At 48.2% G+C, this 22,378-nt stretch overlaps 1 protein-coding gene across 1 annotated transcript in view; it reads right to left on the bottom strand.

Annotated features, from left to right (window-relative positions):
- LOC102577082 (immunoglobulin kappa light chain) overlaps nucleotides 1–15,766 on the bottom strand; it is a 39,979-nt gene extending 24,213 nt beyond the window's left edge. Inside the window, 2 exon segments of the mRNA XM_059721450.1 lie at nucleotides 15,500–15,721; nucleotides 15,723–15,766. Of these exon segments, the coding sequence (XP_059577433.1) occupies nucleotides 15,500–15,721; nucleotides 15,723–15,766 (266 nt within the window).
- Between the last annotated feature and the right edge of the window lie 6,612 nt (nucleotides 15,767–22,378).

Here is a 22,378-nt window from a genome sequence, read left to right as displayed (position 1 = left end):
AGTTTATTGCCTGATGGAAGTGCTAATGTTCAGCCAAAAGTGCTGCTTCCTTTCTAACCTGTTCCCATTCACTTAAGTGGATTTTGGATCGAGAACCTGTGTTTTAAGTAAATCTTATTTTCTTTTTCATTTTTTGCTAAATGATCCCTGAGGAATACTAAGCAGCAGATATACAAATGTCTGAGATGGTTTTAATCTAAACTAATAGTGCTCAACTTTTTGGCTCCATGGGCCAGAAGAGTGGCATGGTCCAGGTACCAGGACTGGGCCCTGCACCACACCTGCCTGGCCCCTGCATGCCGGGTTGGATTCCATGCCACCTCCTGTGCACTGGTTTCATAGTTTCATAGTAGTTAGGGGTCATAAGGGACCTAAATAGATCATCTAGTCTGACCCCCCGCCACTGGCTGGAGTACACGCTGGGATCACATGACCCCAGACAGGTCTTCATCCAACCTCTTTTTGAATTTACCCAAGGTAGGAGCGAGAACCACTTCCCTAAGAAGTTGGTTCCAGATCCTAGCCACCCTAACAGTGAAATAGTGCCTCCTAATCTCTATCCTGAACCTGTTCTCCAGCAGCTTCTGACCATTGTTCCTCGTCACCCCAGGTACTGCTGGGGGGAATAGGGCCCTTCCTATGTGCTGCTGATCTCCCCTAACGAGTTTGTAGGCAGCCACCAAATCCCCCCTCAGCCTCCTCTTGCTGAGGCTGAACAGGTTCAGGTCCCTCAGCCTCTCCTCATAGGGCCTGCCCTTTTGCCCTCCAACCAAGCAGGTGGCCCTCCTCTGAACCCTCTCCAGGCTGGCCATATCCTTCTTAAAGTGAGGTGCCCAGAACTGGACGCAGTACTCCAATTGAGGCCAGACTAATGTCACGTAGAGGGGGAGTACCAACTCTCTGGACTGGCTTGAGATGCACCTTTGGATGCACAACAAGGTGCGGTTGACTTTGCTGATTGTGGTCTGGCATTGGTGGCTCATGTTCATCTTGGAGTCAATAATGACTGCAAGATCCCTTTCCACCTCTGTGCTCACAAGGGGGGAGCTCCCCAGCTTGTATGTATGCTGTGGGTTCTTTCTCCCATGGTGCAGCACCCTGCATTTGTCTACGTTGAACTCCATCCTATTATCATCCACCCACTTCTGTAGTCTGTCTAAATCTAATTGCAGCTTCTCTCTCCCTTCGAGCGTGCCTACCTCTCCCCACATCTTGGTGTCATTGGCAACTTTGGACAACATGTTTTCCACCTCCTTGTCCAAGTTGTTGATGAAGATGTTGAACAGTGTAGGTCCCAGGACCGAGCCCTGGGGGACCCCACTATTCACATCCTACCAGGTTGAGTACAACCTCTCCACCACCACTCTCTGGGTGCGCACCATCAGCCAATTTCTGACCCATCCAACTGTGCAGGAATCAATGCCACAGTCTCTCAATTTATAAATGAGAATGGGATGAGAGACGGTGTCAAAGGCCTTCTTAAAGTCCAGAAAGACTATGTCCACAGTGACACCATCATCCAGGGATTTATTTACCTGGCCATAATAGGCAATCAGGTTGGTCTGGCAGGACCTGCCTTTGATGAACCCATGTTGATTTCCCCTGGGCATGATCTCCCCTGCAGGCCCCCCACAGATGTGATCCTTGATAATTTTTTCAAGGATTTTCCCCAAGACTGATGTGAGGCTTATGGGCCTATAGTTTCCTGGGTCCTCCTTTCTCCCTTTCTTATAAATGGGGACATTAGCTAGTTTCCAATCTCTGGGCACCTGACCCGTGGACCATGATCACTCATACAGCCAGGCCAAGGGCACAGCAATGACCCCCGCCAGCTCCCTCAACACCCATGGCTAGAGGGCATCAGGGCCCGCAGATTTAAAAACATCCAGCCCTTCCAGAAGATCCCTAACTACATCTGCACAGACCCAAGGCCTGGCAGTGCTATTCCCAAGATTGCCCCTGCCTGTGGTGGGAGAGCTGTCCTGGTCCCTGTCAAAGAGGACCGAGGCAAAGAACTTGTTAAAAATTTCAGCTTTCTCATCTGGCGTAGCCACAAGATTACCATTTGAGTCTAGCAGGGGCCCTACATTACCTGGTGCCCTCTTCTTACTCCCAATGTATTTGAAGAAGGACTTTTTGTTGTCCTTAATCCTGGTCGCTAGCCTGAGCTCCACCCCCGCCTTGGCCTTCCTAAAGGCCCTCCTATGCTCATGGGCCAAGGAGGAGTCCTTGGAGATGGCCCCTCTCTTCCAGCAGGTGTACACCTCCCTCTCGGTTCTCAGGCATTCTTGAATGCCCTTGCTGAGCCATGGGGGATTCAGAGCTCTCTTATCCCCTTTCTTTCTCTTGGGGACTGTCACACTCTGCAACTGGAGGATCGTCCTCTTAAGGTCGACCATCCCTCATGGATTCCCATATCCTCTACCGTTTGGGCCCTCAGTGCCTCCCCCACTAATCTCCTAAATTCGTTGAAGTTGGCCCTTGTGAAGTCAGGGGCTTTAGTCTTGGTATAAGCCCTCAACACCCTGTACTGGATGGTGAATTCCAGCAGGTGATGATCACTGTCACCCAGGTGGTCAAGGACCTGCAGTCCCCTCACCAGGTCATCCCCAGTGGCCAAGATGAGGTCCAGCAAGGCATCACCCCTAGTGGGGCTGTGCATCTCCTAGATAAGGTGGAGGTCCTGTATTTTAGCTAGGAATCTATGCAAACGGTCAGACCTGGCTGACTGCTCCTCCCAGCAGATAGTTTAGGTCCCCCATGACAATGACATTCCTAGACCCAACTGCCTCCATAAGCAGTACTGAGAAATCCTGGTCCAGCTCAACCCCTTGGCAGGGTGGTCTATAGTAGACACACACCATAAGATCCATTTTGCTTTGCCCCCCCCTTGAAGTTTGACCCATAGTGCCTCTGCCTGACCTTCCTCTGCCCCAAAGCTAATTCTTGATGATGTGAGTTGTTCTTTGACATAGAGGCCAACCCCCCCCCCCCACCTTTCCTCCCAGTTCTGTCCCTTCTACATAGTGTGGTATCAAGCCCTGTACTGCCCTGTGTATCTGATCCAGTGCACAGGGCTGTGCTATGTGGCCCATGGGGTGTGGCAGGCCAGTAGGGGGAGCTCCTGCATTGACCCTCCTGCCTCACCACGCCTGTCCACCTTCCCGGACTCCATGTGTCTCTCCAGGGGTGCCTGAGCCCTGGAAGACCCCCTTTTGAGCCCTACTGCAGAGTCCTGGGGTAACGTGTGCGGCCACCACCCCGAGAAGGGACTGTCAGGGACCTGTGTCCTCAGGGAAAACACAGGCCTAATAGTCCTACGGGTACTTGACCCAATACAAGAACTGGGGGCACTTCCCCAAGTCGGGGGCCAAAAAGGATAGTCTCCCTTAGTCTGCAGACCCAAGGGGCCTCCTAGGCATAATTAAACCCACCCCTCAATAAATCTCCTGCACCAGTCACAAAGGAGAACTTTATTGGTTACAGAGGGTAGGGTTAGAATAGGGTGCAGGGGAGAGAAATCCCATAGAGCAAACTCCTGTGGCTGGGGTAGACTTTGATCTCACATCTGAGTTGCTGCAAGCTATATATCTAGTTGGATCTCAGTTAGCTTACTCACAAGTATCGTCCAGAGGCTGTTAGAGATTCCCTCTGGAGGCAAGCAGTTCCTTGATCGTGAGTTTTGAGAGAGAGAGCAAGTTTCACATGGTACAGCTCTTCTTTGTTCCTGAGTATCCCTCATGGCTGCCGCCCCTCTTCCCGGGCAGTCCTTAACTTATATAGCCCTTGTGACCTCATTTACCTGGTCCAATGGAGGTCAGCACCTGTTGGCTGTGAGCCAACCAATTTGAAATACATCACTAGTTGCCGGGCAGACTCTACCCACCAGGAAGGAAGCCCCTCACCCAGGTATGTGATGGCAGTCATGTAGACAGAGGGAGCAGGTTTCCCCTCTCCCTCAGGAATGTATCCAGCTCAGGTTACCCAGAGAGATAGGGTAAGGATGTGCCTCTGCTGGGCCCAGCTATATCAAATTGTCACAAAGCAGAGACTTTGGTGGCTTTCTGCCACATGGGGGTCCCTACAGGTCTGGAAATCTGGCAACAGGGGAATGGTGAAAATGTCATAAGAGAGAGTTGAAAACTTTTTAAAGTTGAGAGATGGTATATTATATCCACTGCTCTCCCCCTACCCACAAAACCTGCTGCCTTTTCAGAGAAGAGCATCATGTTGGCTAGGTCTTTCTCCTTCCATCCTCAATACCTACTGCTTTCAACTAAAAACAGGCATTGAATGATTCAGCCTTTTCTGCTTTATCTATCTTTTTGCTTTATTTTCCTTAGTAGGAGGCCTAAGCTTTTCTTGCCTTCTTGTAATATATGTATAGAGTGCTTTGTTTTTTTTTGCCCTGTGTTTCTTGCTATCTGTAACTCACCTTGTTCCTTGACCCTCTTGATTTTCCTCCCCATGTACTGCACCCACCCTTAACATGGCCAAACTTTCATATTTTATAAGATTGAATTTTAAGTCTGAAGTCATTGGAAAGCTTGTTGTTTAGCCAAACGGCTCTTGTACAATACTTCCTAGCGTTTCTCCTGTGAGGATAGCATGCTCTTTTGCCCTTAATGTTAAGCCTATGCTTATAGCTAGAACAGATTAAAAAGATTTTGATGCTAGTCTCCCCTTTCAAAATACTCATTTCACAAATTAGTGGTTCTACATGCAGAGCTTGGCAAAAGTATCACTAAAAAATTAATTCTTTGCTTTTCAAATTTTTCTCATGTGCCCGTGTGTGTGTGCATGCATGTACATACATGTTCTCCCTCGCTGCAACTTTCTTCTCTTTGCCATTAGGTTTTACTTGGACTTGGAACTGAGTTTCATGTTGATGAGGGTGTTTCCATGTCCAAAAGTAACTGGAACTTTTTACTTTTACATTTGCCTGTAGAGCACATGGCTACCACCTGTATACCTGTTTCCATGTCCACCTTTTTAATTGTCTTATGTAAAATTTCAGGATCTCGGCATTTTAGCTTTACTCCTGATATAAACAACCCCTGAAGAGCTGGGATTCTCTGGACTAGAAACTGCATTTCCAAAATGATTCTTAAGACGATAGTAGGGCACTTTGGCTAATAAAGATGAGCTTTCAGACAGTGGTCAACAGATGGCAGCACTAGCCCTTTGAATGGGACCGTCTGAAACTTTATGCCACTCACACGACAATTAAAAAAAAATCATTGCGCAAGTGAAACAACAGAAAGATGATTTCTGTATTTGCGGTTCTCCTCTACAGGATGCAAATAACACTGAGTGAGTTCAATTCTTCTCTCTCATATTTGTTTAACCCCACTTACTTCCAGGAGACAACATCTTGCACTTTAATCCACAGTTTAATTGGTGCCATAGACATAGGATGGGAACTGCGGATCTTGGCCTGGTGGAATTTGATCAACTGGAAGCAAATTCTCTTTACACTTGTGGCAGAGCAATCTCTCTCCGTGATTTCAGTCACTATAAATGTGCTCCAATCCCCGATTAACTGATCAGCACTGGGCAGTGCAGAAACAGCTGGTGGCTGTGTCAAGGGCAAGACTCAAGGTCAATGAGCACTGACTTCAGAGGATCATATGTCATGGTCCTCTAGCTTGTGCTTAACACCAAATGAGTGACACTTTGATCATACTGTTGCAGATTCAAATCAAATGATGTGACTAACTATGCAAAGCATATGACTTTGTTTAAAGACACAAGTCAAGGTGGTGAATGGAAAGTCAGTGTGGCTTATTGCATTGACAGAAGTGCACTGGAAATCCATGCTGATATTTAGTTTGCATGTTCAGGGTTGAGCTGAGGCACCATCGGGTTTGAGAATCCCTAGGAGGATTCCTTACAAAGCCAGTTCATGCATTGCCCTTGCATGCATTGACTAGGACAAGGGCCTACTCATGTCTTGTCTTAGGCACAACCCAGGTATGGGGGTGGGGTTAGGATTAAGGGGTAAGAACACAAGGCTGGGAAGCCCAAGATCCAAGGGTCACAGTTACTAGTGAGTCAGAGTACCAGGAGTTAGGCAGGGATGTAGGCAGTCTGGCTTTGGCTAGTAGGTACAACACACCCAGCATCCATATAGAGATCTTTAGTTCACTTCAGTCGCAACTTTCCATCTTAAAGTTCAGCTTGACAGAACCAGTCCCACTCCTCAAATGTAAAAATACAGGCACCATGAAGAAAGAAGGCCTTTTCCCACTCCTCTGCCATGGAGGTGCCCCCACCATGTGGGTTATCATTGCTGTCCTGTGATTCCTGCTTATCTCATCTCGTTCAAGCCCAGGTCCTCATATGCAGTCCTGGCCTGTTGCTGGTCAGAGAAAATTTCTCTCTTTGCAGCGAGCTTCATTGGGCTGTGGATTCCTGTGTTAGGCTGGAGATCATACCCAATAACCTTAAAATCAAGATTTATAGAAATCCTACGCTCAGGCTTCCAGTTCCTTTATCATCTAAATCAAGTAACTTATGGAAGAATCATGAAAACCACCTTTTTTCTGACCCTTAAAGTGTTATGTAGCCTAGCTTTCCCCTTATGCCTTGCAGGGCTGCTGACGGCCCTCTAGCAGAAAAGGACACGGTGACAGGCCCTGGATCTGTCACAGTGGGTCTCCATAAAGTGCAGTGAGTTGTTCCTTCCCTCCTGAGTTAAAATTGGCTGTCTCTAGAGTCCTCCCCTCCCTGGTTTCCTTAGCCCTGAGGCCATGGGGTCTGTCCCTTAACATGACAATGCTGCCATTAAACACTTTTTCTTTGGATGGTGACAAGCGGAGTTCATGAAGCTGCTGGAAAATCATGTCAGAACCGGAGGGAATGAAGTCATTTTAGCCAGGAGAAAATGTAGGTGAATTAGATACTTTCATAAGGAAGAAAATGTTTTCAGGAAAATGCATCATGAGTGCAGTGTGTGGTGCCCTTCAATAAAGGTAGTCACTGTGTTGAAAAAGAGGATGCTTTAGGAAATATTTACTATTGTGACCAGAACCGCTCAGGAGGTTTTTGTGCTGGTCTAGCACTGTGAGAGGGACAGCGAGGTGCTGCTGACAGTAATAATCTCCAGCACCTTCAGCTTCAGTGTTGCTGATTGTGAGAGTGAAATGGGTTTCAGACCCGCCGCCACAGAGTCAATCTGGGACTCTGGATTCAAGGGAGGAACCCAGAAAATAGACAAGGGGCTTAAGCACTTTCCCAGGTTTCTGCTGGTGCTAGGTTAAGTTAGTTGTGCTTTTTAAATCCTACAAGGCTGGAGTGGGCTTTGCAGGGGATGGTGGCAGTGTCCCCCAGAAATGCCAACATGGACTCTGGAGTCTGAGCCAGCACAATGTCCCCTCTGGCAGCTGAATTCATGAATGTGATATAATTAATAATGTGATGTGTAGTCAGTATGTATGTAACCATACCAGGGGTTTAGGTTGTAGCCGTGTTGGTCTAAGGATATAGGCAGACAAGGTTCCTTGGGTGAATTTGATATCTTTTATTAGACCAACCCAAATGGCATTCCATCCAGGAAGAGCACACACCCACTGCTGCAGCTTCTTTAGCCTGACGAAGGGTTTTTGAACCCGAAAGCTTGCTTAATAACTATTCTCCAGCCATTTGGGTTGGTCTAATAAAAGATATTAAATTCACCCAAGGAACCTTGTCTGCCTGTAACCATACCAGGCTTGCTTAAATATACCACTGACACCCTGTCACAGAGCACTGAGGTGCCCTGCTCCTGAAGAGGGGAAAGCTGCTAGGGAAGGAGCCCTAGCAGTGACTAAGGAGCACAGCTGTAGGTTGCCAGGGCAACCAGGGAAGGTCAGCTGACCAGAGGGGGCAGGGCTTGGCCCTTATAAAGCCCAGGAGCTGAGGCCAGAGGCAGTTCCCTGCCAGCAGTCAGAGAGGCAGGAGCTCTGGGAGCAATGATGTGAGGAGAAGCCTGACCGGAGGTACCATTAGCAGAAAAGGGGAGCAGCTCCAAGATGCTGGAGCAATGTTGTTTTAGCCAGGTGGCTTCAGTTTATGTTACAGCCCAGAGGCTTGTGTTTTGTTGTTGTTTGAACTGGTGGTTTGGGTGAGGCTGTTAGGGGTTGGAGGAGGCCTCATAGGGGACCCACAGTAGTGTGGGGACCCCAGCACCAGTAGTGGTGCACTGTATGGGGTACATAGACCCTGGCCCCAGAGAGGGGGGCACTGTTGAGAAGCCCCAGAGTGGGGGTGGCGAGCCCCAGAGGAGGGGGAGACACTTGAGAAGGCCCACAGAGGGGCCTGATTGAGAAAAGGCCAAGACATAACAGCTATTCCATCAGCGAGGCTTGGGCTGCGGTATTGGGGAGGACAGGAGCCACAGATAGCGCCCCCTGGCAATGGAGCAGTACAATGGCAGCCTCCTGCTAATTAACATCAACTAATTAATTAACAGTAAGGCATGACAGGCGAGAAGGCGGGCAGTTGCCTCAGGAACAGGTGTGCAGGTCACAGTTTAGCTCCAGAACGGATACCTGTTACACACCCATAGGCAGTTGTTGCAGCCTACTGCATGGTACTAGTACTGTACATTACCATGCTTTCTCATCCCTAAACCCTTTTCTCTATCACTCAAACCTTTCTTACAGTCATTCATTTTTATTTTGATGGGTGAAATAAAACTAATTTCCTCAGAAGCTAGTGATTGCCCCTGACAACATTTCTTACATTTTCATGTATAGCTGTCCCTGGATGTGTATGTGGGATGACAGCATTCTGCCGCTGTTGGCTGGGTCCAGTGCCAGCACCTGAGTCTGCCTGGCGCAGCCTGCACCAAGCACCAGGCAGAACCCAGTGCCGGCACTGGCCCCAGCCTGCTGCCATCCCGTGTGCAGATCCAGGGGCCTGTACCCCCCGGGAGGGCTGCAGGGCTGTGCCAGACTCCTCCTGTGGGGTTTGGGCCCCCAGACCTGTGCGCGGGATGACAGTATGCTGCTACTGCTGGCTGGGGCCAGTGCCAGCACCATGCTTTCCAGCACTCGGCACAGTCTGCACTCAGGGCCGTTTTCAGCCAACAATGGCAGCCTGGTGTCATCCTGTGTGCAGATCCAGGGGTCCACGCCCCCTGAAAGGAGTCTGGCACAGCCCCACAGCCCTCCCAGGGGGCACGGGTCCCTGGATCTGTGTGCAGGATAACCGCATGCTGCCGCTGCTGATGGGGCCAGCACCAGCGCTAGTCTTTCCAGCACTCGGCATGGGCTGCACCCAGCACTGGTCCCAGCTGGCAGCAGCAGCCTGCTGTCATCTCGCATCATCTGGGGGTTCACACCACCCAGCAAGAGCGGGGAGAAGCAATTGGAGAGCTGGGGGAAAGATCATGGAGCTGGGGAATCCAACTGGGAATTGGGGGGAATGTTCAGGGACCTGATCTTTCCCCCAGCCCCTTGTTCGATTTCCCCAGCTCTCTGATCGCTTCCCCAGTTCTTCTCGGTGTGCAGATCAGGGGTCCGCGCCTCCCGGGAAAAGCTGGGGGAATGATCAGAGAGCTGAGGAATCCAACGGGGAGCTAGAGGTCAATCGCAGAAAAGTCCTTCCCCTCTGTTCCCCCTCCCTCTCTTTAGTTCCCTGCAGCAAGCCCAGCTTCAAAACTTGAAACGTTTTGAGTGCTCTTGTTTCATTTCAAAGCTGTTTCGCAGTTTTTTGTTTTGTTTCAACTTCATTGTTTCAACCTCGAAATGCATCGAAACAGCTTGGAAATGAGACGCCCATTGAAATTGGGCTACCAAGCATAGACCTTGAGATGGTGCAGAGGCACTTGGAGGAACTGGATGCGTCTAAGTCAGCAGGCCCGGATGAGCTCCATCCGAGGGTACTGAAGGCACTGGCTGACGTCATTGCAGAGAGTGGGAATATTTGAACACTCATGGTGCATGGGCCAGGTCCTAAAGGACTGGAAAAGGGCCAATGTGGTCCCCATTTTCAAGAAGGGGAGGAAGGAGGACCCAGGCAACTATAGGCCAGTCAGTCTCACCTCCATCCTTGGCAAAGTCTTTGCAAAAATTATCTAGGCTCACATTTGCGAGAGCCCGGCAGGAAAAATTATGCTGAGGGGAAACCAGCAGGGGTTCGTAGCAGGTAGATCATGCCTGACCAATCTAGTCTCTTTTTATGACCAGGTTACAAAATACCTGGACACAGGAGTAGGGGTTGACATCGTATACTTAGACTTCAGGAAGGCCTTCGATACAGTATTCCCACCCCATACTGGTGAACAAGTTAAGAGGCTGTGACTTGGATGACTACACAGTCCAGCAGGTGGCGAATTGGCTGGAGGGTCGCACGCACCCAGAGAGTCATGGTGGATGGGTTGGTCTCGACCTGGAAGGGTGTGGGCAGTGGGGTCCCGCAGGGCTTGGTCTTTGGACCGATACTCTTCAATGTCTTCATCGGTGACTTGGACGAGGGAGTGAAATGTACTCTGTCCAAGTTTGCGGATGACACAAAACTGCGGGGAGAAGTGGACACGCTGGAGGGCAGGAAACAACTACAAGCAGACCTGGACAGGTTGGACAAGTGGGCAGAAAACAACAGAATGCAGTTCAACAAGGAGAAATGCAAAGTGCTGCACCTAGGGAGGAAAAATGTCCAGCACACCTACAGCCTAGGGAATGACCTGCTGGGTGGCACGGAAGTGGAAAGGGATTTTGGAGTCCTAGCGGACTCCAAGATGAACATGAGTTGGCAGTGTGACAAAGCCATCAGAAAAGCTAATGGCACTTTATCATGCATCAGCAGATGCATGATGAACAGATCCAAGGAGGTGATACTTCCCCTCTATTGAGCGCTGGTCAGACCGCAGTTGGAGTACTGCATGCAAATCTGGGCACCACACTTCAAGAAAGATGCGGATAACCTGGAGAGGGTCCAGAGAAGGGCCACTCGTGTGGTTAAGGGATTGCAGACCAAGTCCTATGAGGCGAGACTAGAGAAACTGGATCTTTTCAGCCTCCGCAAGAGAAGGTTGAGAGGCGACCTTGTGGCTGCCTATAAGTTCATCACGGGGGCACAGAAGGGAATTGGTGAGGCTTTATTCACCAAGGCGCCCCCGGGGGTTACAAGAAACAATGGCCACAAGGTAGCAGAGAGCAGATTTAGATTGGACATTAGGAAGAACTTCTTCACAGTTCAAGTGGCCAAGGTCTGGAATGGGCTCCCAAGGTGGGTAGTGCTCTCCCCTACCCTGGGGGTCTTCAAGAGGAGTTTAGATAGGCATCTAGCTGGGGTCATCTAGACCCAGCACTTTTTCCTGCCATGCAGGGGGTCGGACTCGATCTATTGAGGTCCCTTCCGACCCTAGCATCTATCAATCTATTTCACACAGCCCTACTTTCCACCCTGTTCCTGACTGCCATTGCTTTGCCCCATATCCAATGGGGATCCTCCCCCATAGTGATTTCTCAATGCCCAGAAGACAGCTGGCCCTAGTTCTTGTGTAGCCCCGTAGGTGTTACAGCAAGTGGATTATATATAAGACGCCAAAGTCAGTTCCTTTTCATTTTACTACTTACCCTGGATCCAGAGCACTAGCAGCCAGAGGAGCAGAGCTGGGGAAATCATCTTGACTGGCTCAGTGTGGTCAACACACTCAAAGCAAATGACACGAGCAATTCATAATGGCTGAGAGCAGCAGAGAAATGCTACTTGAATGTAAAACATGCAAATCTGGGTTAGAGATGGCAATTCATTTCTCATCGGCATGTGTGTGCACAAGAGGGGAGGAGCCCAGTGAAGGAGGCAAGTTCAACCCCAGGCATCCTCCTTGCTTTGGGCTCAAATGGCACTTGTCAAAGGTGACTGGGAATAAATGGCTTCAGTTCATGGTTCATGTTGGGTGCTGGCTAGTGTCAGTCTTGCACCAGTTTTCTCCTTGCAACAACATGTGGCACGAGCTTTTTCTTTCAACTGAGTGGAGACTTCCTGTGTTTATTTTCAGTCATTCAAAGAAAATACCCTTTTTTAGTTAGGCTGGTTTCTGCCCTCAGGAACTCTAGATATGTGCCAGTATGACTAAGGGAAACTCTCTGCACCAAGGGCATTCAACCCCTGGCCCACAGGCCAAATCTAGCCCTTGGGGCTCCCCACAGGTTGAGAAATTTGGCAGTAGAGAGTGGTGGCAGCTAGTACTGCCATCGTTTCCCTCCAGTAAATTTCTAAGCCCTATGTGGTTGGATCCGGCCCAGGTTGCTGCCATGAGGATGGATCATGTCTGGGCCATTGGTATGCAATGGGATTGGGGCCTGCACTGCTAAGTAGCTGGATCAGGCCATGGCTGCACCCACTCCCTGCATCGGATTGCCTCCTGTGCCATGCCTGGACCATGGGTCAGACTGGGTCTGCTAGCTGGATCTGGCGTGTGGATGGAGCTGGCACTGCCCATCTGGCCCACAGGGCAAAACGTTTGGGTGCTTCTGCTCTACACTTACAGCAGTACGACTTGGAGCAGGTTGGACTTTAGTGAGAGGTGCTGAGTTCCCCAAGTGGTTTTGATTCTTGCTATAGCTCAGTGGAGGAGTTTTTAAATAGTAGAAATCCCTTTTAATGTGTTTAGTTCTCATTTAAGTTTTACCTTGGACTCGAGTGTTAACAGCCAGATGAGCTACGCCTATGAGATTTGACCTGCTGCATCTGAGCTGTCCCTTGGTGATCAATGAAGTATGAGGAATAAAATGCAACCTATAACTAAGTGCAGCAGGAAAAGAAAAGTCAGTTATGAGTGCACTAAACCTCTCGTCTTAATAATCTCAGATATAGAAGGACTGGTTTCTGAATGGCAAGGCTGCAATTATTCCTAGTGAAGTCACTGGGGCTAACAGTGTTTTGATCATGAGGTCAGTGTACTAAATCAGTCTTTTGCTAGATCAGAACCTAACTGCTTTTGAAATATCGGAAGCATGCAGGGAAGTTAGTGTCATACTCTGTGAACTGTTTGTAATGATATTATATTAATTTATATTTTAAAATGTAATCCTAGGACATGATTTGACTTTAAATCAAGCCAGTGCTATCTTGGTTTGTTCCTTAGCCTGGATCCAGAGCACTAAAAGGCAGAGCAGCTGAACAGGTAAGAGATCCTTTTGGCACATATGAGCAGATGATGAGGTCTTCTTGATGCATCTGAGCAGCTCGATGCTTGTTGTTGCAGAAGTGGAAGATGTCAGTTGGTGTGAACTATGCAAACTGATCCCAAAATACATTCAGAAAGATGCAAATAAATGTTAAGCTGTCTGATTTTTTTTGTAATCTTCCTCATTTTGATGTGTGTCTCAGGTGAAAGTGAGTGTGTAAGTGTCTTCCTTTCTGTTATTGCTTGGATGCCAGTACTGTCCTTACTGGACTTGAGTGGTCCTTGTAAAAAAAAAAAAAAAAACACCACAAAATCTGCCATGAATGAAAATATCAAGTCATTACCCCAAAGTCTTCAGATGACCCATGGGGGAATGGTAACTAATAACTAGGATGGGACATCTGATAAAGAGTAGTCTGGCTCCTGTGGGAGGCTTAGCACGAGCAAGACAAGAATGCAGGGTACAGTATGAAATGAGGCAGGCACTTAAAGAGCCTGAGGATAATCGTGATGGGTAACGGATGAGACCAGGCAAATAAATAGCTAATTGTAAGTTCCAGTTTTGACCCTTTGGCTTTCAGGGCTAATATACCCCTTGGCTGTATAACTGTGGCTACTGAGTGGGGTAGGGATATGTGATATGATTGCTACCTGAATCCTTCACATACAGACCTGGTGTCCAGAATTCAAGAAAGAGGTTGCAGAATTGGGTAGAGCTCAGGGAAGAGCCATGAACATAATCACAGGGTTGGAAAAAGAGGCATATGCGGAAAGACTTATAGAGCTCAATTTATTTAATTCTTCAGAAGAACGGCTAAAGGAGGTTTAACTGGCATAAAAGGGTTTATTTGGGTTTATCTGGTCTGTTCCCCAGCATCACAATGCTACCACTGCATACAGAGATTGGTGCTGATCCTCACAATGGATGAGGCAGCTGGCAAGAGTCACATTAGGAAACTGAAGGAGTAAGGTCATTTCATCAAGGAAAAATGTACCCTTCTGAGTGAATCGACATGTGCAATTAATGCAAAGCAATGCACTCTGGTGCATATTGAGCTGGAGTTAATTGCTCCTGGGCACTGTGTTTACACATGTGCCGAGGACTGCAGCACTTTGGGCTGAGTCAGAGCAACTGTGGCTGGCAGTGGGCTGGGGGGCGGGGGTCAGCTTGCTGGTCCAGGGCTGCTTCTATCCATCTCAGTGTGCTATGGAGGGGCTGGCTGGGGCATGAGGGTGCTCCAGTGTGGGGCTAGCTAGCAGGCAGTCCCTGCACTGAAGCAATCTTGTGCCCCAGCCAGCTCTGTCAGCATCTACACAGGCGTGACTCTCCTGACAATTCTTGCTCTTTTCCTGAGCATCCGGTAATGGTTCTGAGCTTTCCAGCCTGGGGTTAGACCCCAAGGTCCATATTTAGGCATCTAAAAATAATTACCCTGATTTTGAAAGCATGGAGCATCCTGTGGAAATTTAGCTGCGTGCTTCCAGATGTGGAGCAGATGGTCCTTGCACAGAAAGAGATCTCATTGAGGCAGTGCCATACATGAACTTGCAACCTCCTAGTATATGTTGCCAGGAGCAAAATGGAAAGCCTCAGCTGGGTGTGTTGCACTTAATTTTGACTAAGGGGTGGCATGAAGGGAATTAAACAATCAGCGATCCCATTCCAGTCTCAAATCCGAATTGATTGAACACACAAGCAATACCACTGCTCAGGCAGAAGCCCAGCAGTATGTAAGGGTATCCTTCTGCAGGCCTGGTGGTTAAAGACCTAACAGTAAACTCTGGTTTTGACTCTGGCTTATAGGGCTACTATACTCTTTGACTGTATAAAGGGGGCAGCTTGAGCTGGAGTAAGGTAGTGAGATGACCCCTGTGTTTGATGCTGGAGTGATGGCTACTGGAAAACTGCACATGCAGTTTTGATGTCCACAATTAGGGAAGGCGGTCACAAAATTACGGAGGGCTTGAGGTGGAGGCATGAATATGGTTACTAGGTTGGAGAGCATGCCATACAGGGAAAGCTCAATTTATTGAGCGTATCAAAGAGAAGGCTAAGGGTCATTTGCCTGGTAAAAACGGGGAGTGAACTTAAAAGGATGAACTTCGGTCTGGTCCTCATAATCACAGTGCTGTCGCTGACTGCACCAACCGTTTTCTTCTCTGTTGCTGAAAGAGAGAGTGGATGAGGTATCTGCTAAGGGTCATATTTAGAGGCTGATGTTGTACAGTTTTGATCAAGGAAGCAAATGTGCCCCTCTGTGTAGCAGATGTACCGTGAAGGTGACTGTTAAGGAAACGCCTGCAACACTGGTCTGAAGAGAACAGGGAAGTTTTTGTACTGTGGGTTGTAGCACTGTGAGAGGGAAGTTGTAATAATACTGACAGTAATAATCTCCAGCATCTGTGGCTTCAATGCTGCTGACAGTGAGAGTGAAATCGGTGCCAGTCCCAGTGCCACTGAACCAGGCTGGGACTCCGGGTTTCCGGGTGACACCATCATAGATGAGTTGTGTAGGAGCTTGTCCAGGTTTCTGCCAGGACCAGGATAAGTATTCTCTGCCTGAGTAAGTAAGATTGGAGCTACATTTGCATTTGATGGTGACTGTCACCAGGAGACACGGCCAAGGCTTCTGGAGTCTTAGTCATCGCACGGTCTCCACTTGAACCTGAAGGTAAAATCAGAGGGTATTTATGCTGTTGCATTTTTCTATGCACTTTGTTAAACCAAGTGATATTTGTCTTCATAAAAAGCGTTCTGGGTACATTCACCTGGCTCTTGTAACATAGGTGGCTGTGTGACTGTTCAGGGAATTTCTAAACTCCCACCCAGCTCTATGGGCCTGGCATCAGACCCAAAAACCTGAAAGGAGGTCTGTCTCTCCAGTGGAGGCACAGGCAGCCTGAGGGTTTGGCAGGCAGAGGCTCTAGGCCTTTAGCTTCTTTCTGAAACAGAGCTTTCCTGACAATTAGTGCAATTCCCTCTTGGTGTGCTCCTTACCGTGGATGCAGAGCAGTAACAGCCAGGGGAGTGGAGCCTGCGAGATCATCTTGGTACCTGTGACAGGCCCAAAGCTGATCAGCAGGCTGCAATGAGAGATGCAGGAGGTTTTAAACCAGCTCTAAGCAGCACAGGGGATGTCACTTGAGCGTGAAGTATGCAAGTTGAGGTTAGATACGAGATCGCCCCTCTGATCTAAACATGCAGGGGCCAGATGGCCGGCGTATCAGAGGAGAAGTGCAACCAGGCAGAGCCAGCCACACTCCCCTCACTGCCTCCCTTTGCACTAAAATGGGTTTTGATGCTATTATTACTGCTTGCTTCTTTGTAGTCATGCTGTGTTGGTGCAGTGAGGATCAGGGCCCTGTTGTAGTAGATGCCGGTCAAGCCCATAGGAGCATGTGGTCTTTGCGCTGCATTTTATGTTGAAATGACATTTGCCAACCATCAACGTGTTGAAGATAGGTAGATGTCAGATTTGCCTGGGATTAGTGGTCCCAGGTCATCCCCAGTGCCTGGATACCAGTTTAAATCAATGTGCCTAATCTCACAACTGCACTGGAAACCTCCCTGTGATGCCATCAATACTGTGACTTCTCTGTTGGGGGCAGCAGGAGCACACGTCTTTGACCTAAGAAGCACTTTTGTCTCCCTCAAGGATTAGTTTAGAAGCCCTGTTTAATAGAGGATGCTTTTTTGGATCCATAACTGTGAATCTCCTGACAATTCTTGGTCTTTTCCTGGGCATGGGGTAATGGTTTCTAAATTTTGCAGCCTGGGGTTAAACCCCAAAGTCCATATTTAGGCATCTAAAATAATTATCTACAACAATGATGATAAAAGCAAACAATGATCTTGAAAGCACTGCGGATCCTGTGGATATTCTGCTCCACATCTGGAAGCATGGAGCCAATGGCCTTCACTCCGAAAGTGACCTCACTGAGGCATTGACCTCATTGGGTATGATCTCACTTCCAACCTCTTAGTATGTGTTCACAGGGAAAAAAATGGGAAAACCTCACCCCGGTGTGTTATACTGAATATTGTTTAAGTGATGGCATGCTTTAAATCCTTTTCTCTCTCCAGTTGAAGTATCTTGACTTTATTTTCCCCTTTCTACTTCCATCTTGATGGCTTTTCCACGGAGTCTCCTGACACAGAGTGACTTGCTACATTCTCAGTTTCATGAGCTTTCCACTTGTCTTGATTTAAATCTTTTCCCAAAACTCACATCTTCAATGCTGCATTCAGAGGATAGGAACTTCCCCACTCTGCATAGCCTCCCATGCCATAATGCCCCTATGCGTGCTCTCTAGTAAACAGATGTTGGGATGTGTCCTGGCACAGCTGACTTGCTTGTGAGCGAGTGGAACAGATTCTCACCATCCTGCAGTGTCAAGAGCCGGTAGTGGCAGTGATTGGATCCTATGGGATGAAATGTGGGGCATGCTTCTGCAAACCAGGGAGCCCTAGCAGTGCAGCGGTGTGCCCAGGGAAATAGGGTTTCCTGCTAGCAGAGATGTGCCCTGAGTCTGAACACCTGGGTGCACCTATGTGAGTGGGAATACCTGGGCTTTCTCTGTTTGCAGAGATGTGCCCCCAATTGGACTCTCTGTTTGTGCCTCTGCAAGCAGGGAAATCTCAGGTCTGCTTGTTGGCAGAGATGTACCGTGGGTTGGGGCTGAGCAGAGCAATATACCCCAGGAGATTCCCCTGCTTGGGAATCCCCAAAGAAGAGCTCTGCAAATGTGGGAACCTGGGGAGGCATTGCCATTGTTGCAGCCACAGGTTTTGGGTATTTGTGGTGTGACAAGGGGCATGGATGTCTGTGTGTGGTCACTTTGCCACCAGAAACAGGTTTTTTAGTCAAGGCAAAGGGCCAGTTTCTGCTCTTAGAAACCCCAGATTTGTGCCAGTGGAGCTAGACTGGAACCTCTCAGTGCTGATAGCAGGGTCACTGAGAGCTGGATGGGTTTCATAGATTACATAGATATTAGGGCTGGAAGGGACCTCGGAAGATCATCGAGTCTGGTCCCCTGCTGAAGGGCAGGAAGTCAGCTGGCGTCATAGGATCCCAACAAGACAAGCATCCAATTTTCTCTTGAAGGTGTTCAATGTAGGTGCTTGAACCACCTCTGATGGCAGGCTATACCAGACCTTGGGGGCTGGGACAGTAAAGAAATTCTTCCTTATGTCCAGCCCAAAATGATCTTGCAGTAGTTTATAACTGTTCAACCTCGTCATCTCTTGGGGCGCTCTGATGAACAAATGTTCCCCCAGATCCTGGTGAACACCCCTTATAAACTTATAGGTGGCCATCAGATCACCCCTGAGCCTGTGCTTTTCCAGGGTGAAGAGCCCCATAGCTCTCAGGCTGTCATCATAAGGTCTGTTTTCCTGACCTGAGATCATGCGCATGGCTCTCGTCTGGACTCTCTCAAGCTTCTCCACATCCTTTTTGAATTGTGGAGCCCAAAACTGGACACAGTACTCCAGCTGCGGCCTCGCTAAGGCCTAGTACAAGGGGAGAATGATGTCCCAGGATTTGCTTGAGAAGCATCTATGGATGCAAGCCAGCATTTTTGTTGCTTTATTAGCTGCAGAATTGCATTGAAGGCTCATGTTCATCCTGTGGTCAATGATGACCCTCAAGTCTCTTTCTTCCACAGTGCTAGCCAGCGTAGCACTGCCGAGCCTATAGGGATGCTGCAGGTTTTTCCTCCCAAGGTGGAGAGCCTTGCATTTTTCAGTGTTAAACACCATCAGGTTCTCATCTGCCCATTTGCTGAGCCTGTTCAGGTCAGCCTGGATCGCCCTCCTGTCCTTGGGTGTGGATGCTTTGTACCAAAGTTTGGTGCTGTTGGCAAACATGGCCGGTCCACTTCTGACTCCAATGTCCACATCATTAATGAAGATGTTGAACAGTATGGGTCCAAGGACAGAGCCTTGGGGGACCCCACTGGTCACAGGGCACTATGAAGATTGACCTCTGGGTTGGACCATGGAGCCAATTCCCCAGCCAGCAGATCATGGTGGACCCAAGGCCACAATTGGCTAGTTTTGCCAAGAGGTGATCATGGGAGACCAGATCGAAGGCTTTTTGAAGTCAAGATATATGACATCAATCTCCTCTCCCTTGCGCAGGTGATAGGTCACCTGGTCGTCAAAGGAAATGAAATTGGTCAAGCAAGACCTAGCCACAACAAACCCATGCTGGCTACCCCTCAGGATGTTGGCATCGGCCAGTCCATTAAGGATGGCCTCTTTAATAAACTTTTCTAAGACCTTCCCTGGGATAGAGGTCATAAGGTTTTAGGAAAAAGTGTGGGGTCTCCAAATGGTCTTATTTCCTGCTGTATCTCCTTGTGGGAGATGTTGGGTTTTTTGTTTAAATAGCTGCCTTCCCTTTCACTGCACCTAGTTCTGCCTTGGTTTAATTTTACCCTGGATTCAAAGCACAAACAGCCAGGTGAGCAGAGCCAGTGAGATTGCCTTGAAGCATCTGAGCTGTGCAGTGCTGGCCAAGGGAGCACAGGCACAAAATACCAGCCTGCACAAACTGCTTAGGACAGCAGGAAAAAAACCCAGTCAGTTGGGAGCACATCAGTTCGCATCTCATTGTTCTGGAATAAGAACTAGTTTCTGAATGGCAAGACTGCAGCCATTTCTGATGTCACTGGGCATCTGAATTGCACCAGTTTTACACCATGGACTGACACTGGTTGAAGTGAACGCTAAATCAGCCCAGTGTTAGTCACTTGTATCCTAGAGAGAGACTATTTTCCCTAACACCAACTTATTTCCTTTCTTTTGCACTGTTCATTCCCAGTGATTCTCTAAAATGCAACAAGGGAAATTGAAATTGGATCTTGGGAAGAACTTAATCACTATGAGGGCAATTAAGTACTGGAAGACGCTATCTCGAGATGTTAGGGCCTCTCCATGCTCAGAATTTTTTCAGACCAAGTTAGACACTTGAACGATGAGGTTTCGATATGGATGCTCCTGTCCTGAGCAGGGGACCTGCTGAGGTCCCTTTCAGCCCTGCGAGTCTGGGGTTTTGCTTCTTGTTGCATTAATTTTCTAGAATGAGAGGTTCCAGAGTGTAAGTTATGGGCTGCCATCTCTTGGCCATAACACAGAAGTCCATGCTATCGGCTGTTTGCATGTGATCGTCTACCCAAAAGCTTACCCAGACCCAGCTACAGTGTGTTCAGACATGCCCTTGGCTAATGACTGGAGTTAAATGAGGTGTGATAATACGCTTCATTAAAAAGGGAGTCATTACTCGCTCTACAACTGCAATTATTTCCCTTCTTATTGGACCTTTCTTGCAATCAGGGCCAGCATCATGTCACCAGACTTTACTTCCTTATTGTGATGAAGAGAAAGCCTAAGATGAAGGCTGTGGCGGGGGCACAGAATGTGCTTCGTTGCGACTCAGAAGTCTGTTCACAAAACACCTGTGACACCGAACTGAACAGCACAAACAGGTTTTTGTGCTAGTCGGTACTGGTACACCTCTGCCATGCTGGGTGCCTCTGTCCTAGAAAGATTATCTGGACTCAGACTCCACACCTGTGCTCCATCCAGCGTCAAGTCTGAGCCCAGGTAGTCTTTCCATTTGAGTCTGAATGGGTAAAGAAGTTAACAGTGAATGGTGTGGGGGTGTGTGTGCACGAGAGAGAAACTATAGGGGATTTATATTTTATAAGCACTACCTCGTGCCTCTTTATATAATTCCTATTCTTCAATAGTCCCCTTCATTCTTTCCCTGTTTTCAGTTAGTCATTTTGGCTAGGGCAGACATTACACATAAACCAGCTGAAGTGATCCCAGAAGCTTTACAGTTCTGGGCAGGACTGTCTGCTCCAGGGCAGGGCTGTCGCACCTCTCTGCTGCCTGGCTGGAGCTCCGGCAGAGACCCGCCTGACCCCTCTCCCCCTGCACGGATCGTAGCCAGCATGTGTTATGCTAGCTAATGCTGAGAGGTGTCTGTGTAGGGCAGACAGAACAGTGTCTGCTTAAAGCTTTTTGGAGCTAATTAATAGATCAGCTGGTAATATCCTTTAGCCGTTAGGGGAAAGTGGCACATAACTTAATAGTTACCATGTAAGTTATAATTTATAATTTACATTGCCATTCTGCTACAACCCCCCCAAAGTGTTTTGGTTCACATCTAACTTACACTGTGGTTGGTTTACATGGCTCTTTTAGCCTTTGCCCTGTTCACCTTTGCCTGGAATAAGTAAAATTGGATTCCCCTTGTTATTGGAAAGGTTTCCCAGCAGTATTGATATTCCCACCCTCTGATTCCTTGGCGTGAGTGTAGACTAGATTCCAAGCCCTGCCTGGGTGCAGACATGGGAAGCCCTGAAGCAGATCCCTTGGAGCTGTCATATTAAAAAAGGAGTTGAGGAGCTAGATTCCTGTAATGGCATTTACCAGAGCGGGCTGGAAAAGTGTGCTCGGTTGGTGATTTGTCGGGTGCCAATACTTACGTTGACATTATAACTGTGTCTGTCAACCTGATGTCACTGCTTTGATCTCCCTGTGGCCGGGGAGCTGCAGCCGCAGGTCACCGTTTTACCTCCTGCTCCTCTCTCATTCTTGTGCTAGAAGTCCCGGTGCCGTGAGCCTCTGAACTCTGAATTTCCTCAGAGCTGAGCAAGTACCTTCTCCAGCAATATTCTGAATTTTTGGTTTTGCATGAGGATATTTCCCCAAGTTTTACTCATTATGGCCACTTTAGGATGCTTCTCAAGGCAAAAACATAAATGATCCTTTTTTTTTTTTTTTTCTTTAGTGTGTGTTTTTTCTTTTATTCTGTGGCTGTCTCTAGGAGTGCTGGATGCTTTGATTCCCTAAATGCAAAGGTGGAAGGAAGCTCAGCAGAGAATTACTCTAAAGCTTCTGAGGGAAGGAGTCGCACATAATGAGAGTAGTTCCCAAGTATAATAATGTATAAGAAATGTACCAGAAATGGGCAATCCCCAACATCTCACTGTAAGCATGGGATGCCCACAGCTGGGGATCTACAGGACTATTGTAATGTTGTCCTGCCCACTAAAAGTCACGCTCCAAGTTATCCTGGTAAAGGTTCTCAAGCAGTCTTTGTCTCCCCTCCAGTGTCTTGTTATTAATACGATGTTGATGCTTTGTAGATCTGAATTCCTGACCGTTAGTTGTGATGAAACAATGCGTGACTAGTGGCCAGAGTACAGGTCTTGGAGCTGAAGATGTGGCTGCTGAAAATGTCC

Source organism: Alligator mississippiensis, chromosome 2, assembly GCF_030867095.1.
Source record: "Alligator mississippiensis isolate rAllMis1 chromosome 2, rAllMis1, whole genome shotgun sequence".
Taxonomy (NCBI): Eukaryota; Metazoa; Chordata; order Crocodylia; family Alligatoridae; genus Alligator; species Alligator mississippiensis.
Note: the sequence above shows the minus strand (reverse complement) of the source record. Positions and strands in the feature narration are given on the sequence as shown.